This window comes from Pectinophora gossypiella, chromosome 22 (assembly GCF_024362695.1).
Source record: "Pectinophora gossypiella chromosome 22, ilPecGoss1.1, whole genome shotgun sequence".
In the NCBI taxonomy this organism is placed as follows: domain Eukaryota; kingdom Metazoa; phylum Arthropoda; class Insecta; order Lepidoptera; family Gelechiidae; genus Pectinophora; species Pectinophora gossypiella.
The window spans coordinates 4,066,090-4,078,150 of NC_065425.1; the positions used below are offsets into that span (position 1 = coordinate 4,066,090).

General features: G+C 34.4%; 1 protein-coding gene across 1 annotated transcript in view; it reads right to left on the minus strand.

Moving 5' to 3' along the window:
* The window catches only part of LOC126377002 (lateral signaling target protein 2 homolog), a 64,554-nt gene extending 54,237 nt beyond the window's left edge, over positions 1 to 10,317 (minus strand). Inside the window, exon 1 of the mRNA XM_050024578.1 lies at positions 10,088 to 10,317. Coding sequence (XP_049880535.1) covers positions 10,088 to 10,150 — 63 coding nt within the window. The 5' untranslated portion in view covers positions 10,151 to 10,317. The remainder of the gene's footprint in view (positions 1 to 10,087) is intronic.
* Positions 10,318 to 12,061: the final 1,744 nt, after the last annotated feature.

Here is a 12,061-nt window from a genome sequence, read left to right on the forward strand (position 1 = left end):
TTCTGTTAGACCGACGTGATACGTGGTGAGCCGTATCGCCGTCTATAATGGCCGAGCCAACTGTCTTACTGAAAATGCGCTTAAAATAAATTAATTACTCATTGATGAAAGTCCGGTACCGGTGTTCCTCGTTTGAGAAGCAAGCTGGTGCACCACAGGACCACAGTGACTGTTGGCAACAATTTACCATTATTTTATGGTAATATTCCGAATTATTATGGGCTGTTTCACCCCCACCTGACGGTGCAGTGTAGTACGGTCACGAGCAATAATATGTATACACTTTGGTACAATGTCACATTTACTTTTTTGACAAATTGAACTGTAAGTCTCACTAAATGTCAAATATTTTAATGCGACAGAGTCCTAAAGTGGGTACATTATATTGCTCATGACTGTACACACTCCAGCAGATATGCTGCCAGAGTGCCACTGCTGTAGACACTTATCCAGCAGATATGTTATCAGAGTGTTTAACAGAAACTGTTATTAAGAATTGAAATGGCAATCGTAGTACCTACATCCTAAGTTTTCCTTTTGTCCCAAACCGTTCAATGAACTAAATATTTACAATGTAACATTATTATTAATTGCTTATTGTACAAACAATCATATCAGGACCAAGAAAGTTCTTATCAGAACCAATGTAAGTGACCATTAACCACAACTATTTGACCTATTTCCGCCACTTGTTCATAGTACCTACAATCACAATCATCAATAAGTCAAATCAATAAGAGTGAAAGTAAGTACCTATTATTCTTATTCACTCGCACCCGGTAAGAACGAGAATTTTGTATGGAGTGTCTGAGCTATGCCGCTAACTAGGACGTTGCCGTCGATGGAAGTAAATACTCCTTTGGCCAAAACTCTATGGTCCAGTCCTTTAAAAAAGAAACATAATGGCGGACATTTTTAAACAAGCATAGGTATTGTTTTGGTCATATTTTTAGTTTTACATTATAATTTATAACCCTTTGCGCAGCGTTTAACTGCAAAAATATAGTGTTATATTTATTTCCTAAAGATCGGAAAGAAAACTTAGAAAAAAATATTAAGATAAGATAAGATTCTTTATTTGCCATAAATGCAGTGTGACAGATGTTACAGAAAAATATAGTTTACCGTGCATTTAGATCAATCAAATGTGCTTTTTTCTAACTGGCTGCTTTTCTTTTTCTTAACTCATCCTTCAGACGGTATACACTCCACGTTGCTCTACTTTATATAGCTGAACAGTATGAAGAACTGTCAAAATTTAGGAACACTCCTCAGTATCAACATTTGAGCTTCTAGGTTTTATCCTCATTCCACCATAATTCGCCAAAAAACCTCGGAACAAGGCCCTACACGTTTTATTAAAAAAAAGTCTTTACTAATATTAAAAAATCACAAGTTGCATGTTCCTATTTCAAATGTCAAATGCCCCCGTCTCCCTCCTATAGACCTTTGTTATCGTAACACATTTCTTTGCCGTCATTAGATAATGAATCACAAACAGAATAGTTAACGATACGATAGCTCGGCGCCTTTCTAAATTATTATAACACACTTAATTAGTTATCTACATAACCTCACGCCTTTTATTGCTACTTAGATGAGCAGAACTGGAAATGAAGCTAGCATGATAGCTTACGGTGCTAAGCCCGCAAATGTTTATTATGGGTTTTTGACAAGAGCTATGCTTAATTTTTATTTTTAATCTGTTTTGTTTTATTTTTAATTCTTTATTTTATATTCTCCTTTTTCTTACAATGTCTTAATATGTACTATCTTCTAATATAATGGTGTAAATATAAAACCTTATAATATATCTGTTTCCGTGCTCCCCCTAACTCCTTAGCGGCTTACGGCATCACACACCGAGAGGAAATACATTTGATTATATTTAATCCCTCTAATAGAAGTAAATTATAAATTTTCCTACTAGTAATAAAGGATTACACTGTCAAACAGAGGGTTTCCGTGTAATTGAGCGCAGTAAACAATGGATGCGGTAAATATTAACATAGTCGTTAGAAAGCAAATATTGTATATTTAAAGATGATTTACTCGTGCATGTGTAAAGATGATGCAGGTTGATGACGTGATATTTTACATTTAATACATAAACTCAGAGGTGGACAGAGTCAAAAGTCTTCTTCTAAGTCACACAGTGACTCAGAAGTCACTTCATGTGGGTTGTGAGGCGAATTACCAACCTCATCAACCCCAGGGTTGGTTGGTGTCAGGGTTATTATTGAGCCGCCAGAGGCCCCTGACATGGCTCATGTAACGATTACTTACTTACATCAGTAAGTAGTAACCGGGACCAACGGCTTAACGTGCCTTCCGAAGCACGGATCATCTTACTTTTTGGACAATCAGGTGATCAGCCTGTAATGTCCTAACCAAACTAGGGATCACAAAGTGATTTTTGCGATATGTGCCCACCGGGATTCGAACTTGGGGCCTCCGGATCGTAAGTCCAACGCACAACCATTGGACCACAGTGGCCATTAGGATTAAGATTTATTCCAATGGGCGGAAGGCAAGAGGGAATTTATGTTTCAGTCATTTAGGATTTCAGTCATTTTGGGACTGAGGTAAATTAAGATTCAGACTTCAGACATGTATAGGAAATTGTTGTAATGGCATTTAGTCTATATGAACCGGAAGGGTACGTATGGGTGTTATGGGTAATTATCAAATGAAAGCTTATTTTTTTCCAATCCAACCGTATTAGGTTGCCTTACTAAATCACAGGCCGATAATTATGTAATTCGATTAAATAACAAATATATAATGATAAAAAAAATGTTTTTCTTTTTATGATGATATTGGTCGGTGTACTGCGGAACAGAAGGGGAAAATGGAGGCGATTACTCCACCGACAAGAACGCCGCTCTTAAATAAAGAGAGAGATATATATTATAATGATATAACAAATATACAAATGATTCAAGTTCAAAAACACTTTATGACCCAAAGGTAAACAACACATAAGACACAGAAGAGGGACAATCTGCGACCTTATTGCTAAGAGTAAAAGGCTTATTGACCACCTAGTCAAATGAGATACATATACCAAAACGTCATAACGAAAGTTCTCTTTGTAGTTTGTATGGAAATACTGTCCTGTGACGTCGTTAATAAAAGGGGTCAAACGTCGTATTCAATGTTACTTAATTCATAAAGTTCGAAAATAAGTCGAAAAATAAAATGAGATTGATTTTTGCTCATCTTAGACTGGCTTCTATTTCTAGATTACCGGGTGAGAGCCTTCAGCGCTCCCCATTTGTCCAGCCAAGTAGTTAATGCCATCTGCGGCAAATCTACAATAAGTCACGTCAAAAAAAAATATATATTTCTAGATTAGCGTTTTATTTTATCTTTGACTCAGTCAAATACCTTATTTATTACCATGAATTATAAGATAGTTTATACTATATGTGTTGTAATTCGATTAAATGAAAGATGAGAGAAAATATTAGGTATTTGGGTGATTTCTTAATTATATTTAAAGCATGTTCCTTTAATTAAATATATTTTTTAATATCGCACGCTGGACTTTTTTGTTACAATATATGATTTAAGATCTTTTGTACCAATCTAGAATAAATTTTATTTATTTTCATTTCATAGTGAGTTTGTCTATTAAACACTTATATTTACTTAGAAGTGTAACTTATCTCAGAAGAGATTACTAGCAAGAATTTATGTAAATATGTTATGTAGGTCTTTATAAAAAACGTAAACAATGGCAACACAGAACCGCAAGCGTAAAACAATAAATTTCGAATTCGCCAACATTTGGCAGAACGGGTTTCGACGCGATTGGGAAAGCGGTGAAAAAAAAAGTGAAAGTGTGCGAGCGAGAGCTTCGACCGGCGCAGACGCCGGCAAAGGACGGAGCGAGTGACGTCATAAGTCGATAATGCGAATGTCAAAGGAATATTTTAGCAATCGGTCGATAGAGAAACTTTGGAATTTCGCAGCATGCGGTTTCGGCATCGAACTTTGAAAGTTAATATCGAAGAATAACGAAGATACGTAATATCTTAATTTTTTTTGACGTGGCTTATTGACTGTGCTTGGCCGGACAAATGGGGAGTGCTCAGGACTCTCATCTGGTGCAAAATTTAAGACAACATGCCTGAGGGTGTCCAGTTGGGTGCGAACGTCGGCTTAGGGCATCGTCTCAGAGGATTACAATTGGAAGAATTAACAGAGCCTAGTTGTCGATAGCAATAGGCGCTGAGTGGGGGAAATCGGCAACCACGCCGGCGGCGTCGGTATCGGGGTCTTATCAAATCAAATCAAATCAAATATACTTTATTGCACAGAACTAGAAAGAAAGAAAGTAGAGTAGTAGAGTAGGTGGAGTAGTTGTCTTATGAAAGACAGCTATAACAAAAATTGTATGAGAAATGCTGTAATGTCGTCAACCTATGAATATCTTCTTGTTAAATAGGTACCTAATTATGGACCTGTGCTGTGACTGATAAACATACAAACAAACATTGGAGATATTAATAGCAATATCCCGGGCGTTATACAGGGTCAACTTACATAACCTATGATTTGACAGGTCCGGTTTTTTACAAATGCCTCAACCTGTCTCACTTTACAACCCGTGAAGAGAAAACCAGCCCAATACAGGTTAGATCACTACTTCATAAATGCATTTCTCGGAAATGTTTGTTAGGTTCTTCTCAATACCTATTTTTTCACCAGTAAGCACGTAAAATAAATAAATACAGATAAAATAAATATTGTACATAATTGAACAAGTCACATGATATATAAAAAGAAATATCAATGAAAATAAACTGATAATGATTCAAATACGACATGAGTCACTGATAACAGTTTGTGATAAGATAATAATAACACAAATGTGATAACTAGCAGGAAATCTTTATCACAATTTGTAAGTAATTAATTATCAAATACCCATTATCAATTTGTTTATTGAATTGTTTGTACTTAAAAGAACTTTACAACAACAAAAAACTTTTTATACAACTATTTAGGTATAAAAAGAAAGGAAAGAAGTAACAATTGTAGTCACTCATTTGATAATTTATTTTTTATTTTCAGAATATTGTTGCCATTTTTGTCTTTTCTTTTTTCCTTGTGGTTTTTTGGCCTTGCCTGGTGGCGTAGACCTTTAGGCAATTGCCATATTGCTACTAGGCCAGGCCAAAAAACCACAAAAAATATAATATTAAAAATGGAATTATTCATTCTTCTTCTTGATTCACTAAGATTATTTTTTTTTTAGTTTAGCATGCGATGAACAAGAACTTAAAATATCTAAATGTTGCTGTGATCTTCTAAGAGGACTTCTGCCCTTCAATGGAAATAAATAAACAATTGGGTCAGCTCGGTCAAACAGTTTTATGAATTGCTTAAAGTTTAAATGCTCACTGAGCCACCACTATTACTGTTCTATAACTTTCCTCAATAGCTTTATGGAATAGTTATTATACATAGATGACATTGGAAACAGTAGCAACCTATGTCTATTTCATTATTATTAGTTATAACCATTATAGACTGCGATACGGCCTATTTTTAGCTGAAAAGAGAAAGCTCGGTGAGTTGTGGGTACTTAGTTCATCTTGTGATTGATGTTCCTCTGACTACCCCAATTGGGATATAGTCTTGAGCTTATCTCATGTGTTATTAAATGGAAATCCAATAACAATGAATATCAGGAGGGTTGTCTGTGATGGTTTGTAGCTCTGCCCGCCCCAAAAGGGATACGTGCGCGACTATTATGTATACTTAAGCAGATAAAATGCAGTAACATGTAGAAAATCCCATGTTTTGAGCCTTACATTTATTAAAAAGGAAAATGTGAATGTAGCCCAATGTAAACCAGTTTAGCCAGTTCACAGCATTCTACCTATATTCGTAAGCACCACATTAGCATAAATGGTATGTTTTATTTATAAACAAGCATAAAACAGACTTTTTTGTTTACAATATATCTACAAATTGAATTTTGTATTGTAGGCAATAGTTTTGAAACTTAAATTAATTAGATGACTCAACTAACTTCGTATATCACTATTCTCCATATTTTCTCACCGTGTAAACCTTCCCTGGACATTTCAAAACCAAACTCAGTCAAATTGACCCGTTCTCAAGTTTTAGCGAGACAAATGAACAACAATTTATTTTTATATATAAAGATTATGAGAGATCGTTACTACATGGTTTCAACAGAAATTTCTGAAATCAATAATAATTGTATGACAGTGTAATTTCTTCAATATTATTTCAGTCATATTATTACCATCATGAAAAAATACTAACATCAATTAATAATTTAATAACTTCATTCGGCTCTTAATAGGTAAAACATGTTGTTTTCAATGTCTTCAAATTCCCAGACTATAAAATTTCATAAAATATGTAAGTACCTACCTAGTGCAGGAAAATATTCTCTTATTTTGCAATCATTACCTGTAGAAGTAGAATAATGAGTAATAAAATAATGACATCACTACATACAGGCTACAATATGTTATAGTATTTTTTCCTATTCATTAAAATGTTTCTGAAAAATATAAATCCTGATTTTAATATTCCTTTATTTATATAAAGATTTCGTGACTGTATACACTAAGTTATCTCTTCCAATTTAATCATCAACTTTGTATGAATAATAAAAAATAAACAACTGTAACATAAAATAATATATACCTACACTAAAGATAAAGTCTTAGTAAGATTAAATTACAACATAAATATAGATGTATGTACCTAACTTTTTTACTGTGATTTTATACCAAATATACCTATTATGATGTGTTTTGGGAAATGCATCACATCAATCTATTTGACTGGTTGTGTGCTTTATAGCAATTATGCCCGATGTTGTGCTTAATCTTTAATGTTTCAATTTAGTTATCAATTTTGTTTGTTCCAATCCAAATTCTTTTTTAATCCCTTTACAATATGTTTGTGCAGTCTAGTGTACCTATTACATGAAACTGGATTAGAAGAAGTCTAGCTCTAAGTTATGAATTTTAACTATAACCTGGCTCTACATCAAGTATACAGCTTAATAAGCAAGAATAATAACTTTAAGGTGATGCGTTTCAGTCAGCTAGGTAACGCTGCGTCAGCAGATGGCGTTACTTCTGCAGTTTTCGTATTTTTTTCCATTTATTCGTTTAGTGTTGAGTTCTGACCCAGTGAAATGTTAGGTGGCGAAATCTTACATACATTATCTTTAAGTTAAGCTACAATTTTGAAGTATTTACTGCAGATATAATATTAAAACATTGCATCAAAAGTTGGTGTCATTTCAATTTGTGTACAAACACGAAGCTGTCACACACACATGCGAACTAGGTTAGCTATTAAAAGAGATGCATAATTTGAAGTCTACTTCTAACTTCTAAATGGCGCATTTGGTAAAGCAGTCGCCGCCATTCTTAAGTTTCACGGTTCAAACCCAAGTGCATGTTTTAATTGTTTTTACTTTTTGTATTTTTTTTACAATTGAATTTGGCGAACCCGTCTATTTGTTACGGAATTTTCAAAAAGTATCACTTTTACCAATAATATTATAATTATACTATAATGTGCTTTGCACTAAAGTACCTTCCGTAATTTCCGTATTTTTTATTTTGTAAAATTCTAACAGGCATTAATCGCATCAGTGAACATGCGGCTAACTGAAAAACTACTGAACGGATTTGCATACGGTTTTCACCAATGAGTAGAGTGATTCATGGGCGTGCTTTAGGGTATATAATTTATACGAGTATTTTTTTTTGTATAAAATGGTTCAAAAATGATGATGAATGTCAAACATAATTATCGTTACAAATATAGCCGTCTTGGAGCTTTCGGCGAAAACGCTGCCTGAGCCCATTGAGATATAACAAAACAACGTATGGTTGAATTGTTTCTTTTTTGTAGGTCTACCGAAAAGTCCACAATATGTCATAATAATTATATTGTGTATAAAGAATTGTGTATATGTATTGTATGATTTTACAAATAACGATCACAGTACAGTAATAATAAGGTAGATTTTTCCTAAATTGCGTCGGTTCAAACTTTGACGCATCGCGTTTGTAAGATGTAATAGCGCTTCAGGACGTCCCGCAAGCACGGCGCTGATGTCGCAGTATCCGCATATAATTATTATGACTTGTCATTTAGTTCCAATAAAATCCGCGGGACTTCATACGTATGTCAGTGACAGCTGGTGATAGCATGCGGGACACTTAGCAGCTAATCGAATTCTATGTTGTTTTCGCGCCCAGTCCAGACGACTTGCAGCGCATTTCTGGACTTATATTTACGCGTGGTGTTTATTGTTAGGTTAGTTAGTTCATGTTAGGACGTCTTTTTTTAACGAGGACGTTAAAAAAAGACGAGGCTGGGACGTATTGAAGTAGTATTTCCATATATACGCGGCCTGAAATGGGCTGTTTCGGGGACCTGAACTGGTTGCTGTCGAACTTATTATCACGTTTTCTTGATTAAAATTCATAAATAAGTCAAATAGAAAAAAGAAAAAAGATTTTCGTTAGTTTTAGATCTGTCGTGATGTCTGTGATGTTTGTTTATTATACATAAGAATTTCAAAATTTATCTTTTTTTTTTTTCCCAAAGGGCAAGGCAAAGGGAACTATGCCCATACAGCCATGTCTTGTGTTTTTTTTTCTTGATGATGATTAATGAAATGATGAAACCTAAGCCCCCATACAGACTCCTACTCCGAACCCCAAACGAAGTAAGCGGCTTGTTGGCGCAAAGCGAAAATAGATAGGTACACTTTGTTTATTGAATATTCCGATTTAATAATACTATCGGGAATGTTTTCCGACTAACTTAATGTGATCACACAAAACACCACTTCGTATTGATTATTTAGATTATTCAATGAAGAAAGCAACCTTCCCGTTCCCGGTCCCACCAAAAAGTCCGCGGCAAAGAGAATATAAATAAATCTGTATGTTGGATGGAAAAACAATTAATTATAAATGACTACTATTTAGGCCGGCAAATGCAACAACTTTTTTTTTGATTTGGTTTTCCCCGAAGGGTAAGGCAAAGGGAACTATGCCCATACAGCCATTTCATTTTATGTATTGATTTTTTATTATAATATATGTCCTCTTTTAAAACACGGTACTTACCCATTATTTAAAAATGTTTAAATAATATGCGTTAAAACAAAAATATTTTTCCAATATTCCTTTTCTCAGATTGTAGTATTTTTAGTTTTTTATTTATTCATACAAAATCTCTTTATAAATTGTCACTGACATTCTATTACACTTGTCAAGTCGTCAAAGCCTTTAGAGAAAAAAAAAAAACTATCACGCACACAAACTAACATTGACACCACTACACGCTCAGCAAATACACTATAATCTGCACCACTACAAATGTAGAATTGATCAAAATTGAGGGTCTGAAATATGGTACTTCTCGTATTCGGACCCTAAATTTTTGTTAGTTTGCGAATATAATACACCAAAATATTACTATTTATCGGTTTTATAACAATATTCCTCTATCCGTTTTTCTGTAGCACTGCATCAACTTTTGTATGGAAAACGAATCACCTTAATGAATAGCAATGAAGTATAATTTACTTGAATTCAGCTTGTTACTAGTTAAATATACAAGGTGTATCTTATCTTAGTAATTTATACAATTATCAGAGTACGTACGCCCGAGGAAATGAGACAATACTAAAGCGTACTCAACAATAACAAACGACCACGAATCACGTAAGTCCCGTCCCCGTACAACCACCCATCAAATCAAAACAACATTTTTATAAATTTTAATTCCTGCTTAACACACCCACAGACGCAACTGCGACGAGGAAAAGGACAGTCGAGGAAAATCTTAATGGAAAACAGCGAATGAATAGTAACAATCTATGCCAACAAAGACTTCGAAACCTGTTCAAATAATACGTCCTACAAACCTAGAAACAACCAAACCTGACCCCAAATAACGCCTTAAACGACAATGATTACAAATAAAAACGGAAAGAATACGTAAAGTGGAGGCCAAGTGGCCAACCAAGGAAATTACAAAACAAATTGTTGTGACATACCTTTGGTTTGTAGAACCACTTTCTGAGAGACTCCATTGGACCAGTTTTGTATAACAGCCGCATATGAACAGATCACTGCACTATCACACACATCATAAACTTCGATTAGCACCGAAAATCACCAAGGCAGATGCAAACACAATACGGATTTCGCCAATATTTACGTCAAATAACACAAACGGCAGACATGTTTCTACAATCGCGTTCACGATTTGTGATCGAATGAGATGAATGAGTGATCGTGCATTTTACCATGTCGTAGCTAACTTCAGGTGAATGAAGAACGATTTATTAGTACGCCCGAATACAGAAGTATTATAGTTAGCAGTCTGTTTCGGGAGGACTTTTAAATTAATTATTAATTTGAAATTAACGTATAAAAATCTTTTAATGATTGAAAGTGTACAACTGTTCACTAGAAAACGTGGATGTTATTATAAATGTCTTGTATATCATCTACGCAATGGCTAATTCAAATGGTTTCCCAGTAGAATAATAAATAGCATTTTGTCATTGTATCCCAATTGTATCCGAATTCTAAAAGAACGAATGTAATATAACACGACTATTTTATAATGGATAACAGCAAAAATATGGAACTAAAATCATTTTATACTTATCTCTTTTGACGTATTTAAGTTATCGTTTAGTAGAGAGAGACCGAAAATAAAAATGATAAGATAGCGCCACTGTTTCTGACGTTCTGAGTTTGTTATTGACCCCTACAGTGCTGCTTTGTTTATTCTCATAACGACTTACATACAATGAAAATTCATTTTACATGACGTTATTAAAAGCCAGTATCATAAAATAACTACGTGAAAACTGTACAATGTATTTTGTTGCATTATTATTAGAGACACATTTATAATTGCGGTCATCCTCACGCGCGTGATCCCTAATGAGGTGCGCAGAGATACAAGACAGCTTACCGGAGTCCACACATACTAAAACGCGAGCAGTAGTAAACAAGTTTACTATAAAAATAGGAATTAGGTCACTTACGGAAGTAGTCAATACACATAACAATCTCCAGTTCACGTTACCCAATACTCTAATATAGATGGCGCTGTGCAGATTAAAGTGATAACGGGTTCTGTACTACAAGCTCACGCTTCTCACAGACCCCAGTCTCTCTCACCAACAACTGCATCTTAATCTTGTTTTATTGTTAATTACCAATTATCGTGTTGATGTGAGAGTAATAAACATATTTTTATTATTTAAAAAAATCTATATTTTTATTTCTCGGGTACATAATTATTCAAAAATGTAATGTAGCAAAAATAAAAAATATTTTTTGATTGATATTTGGATCATTGGAAAGATATGTATAAATTATGTTGCTACGTATATTGCTTCTCTTTATTTCGATCAGAATAATAATGGATTGAAGATATTATGTTGTGTCTGGGTTACCCAAAAACAAAATTAAGAAAAATCTCAGAAATCTCTTTGTTTAGAGATAAGCTTACCTGTACTATCTGTTTTCTTTGTATGTTCCTTGTATCTGTTTTATTTTGTACAAATAAATAAATAAATAAATAAATAAATAATTATAAACAACTTTCGCTAAGGCCGGTCATAGGATGGGTGACCACAAAAAAAAGTTTTCATCTCGAGCTCCTCCGTGCTTCGGAAGGCACGTTAAGCCGTTGGTCCCGGCTGCATTAGCAGTCGTTAATAACCATCAATCCGCACTGGGCCAGCCTGATGGTTTAAGGCCCGATCTCCCTATCCATCCATAGGGAAGGCCCGTGCCCCAGCAGTGGGGACGTTAATGGGCTGATGATGATGATGACTTAATTTTTTGAGGAACGTAGCCTGGAAAGTCCCTCATTCAATATACAACAATATTCTTATGAAACCTGACACATACCTATCTACAATACCTACATGTGTAGAAAAACAAAATAACGATCTTGTTAGAGTAGGTTTCAGTGATATCTTCTCACGATACACACTGTTATAGAA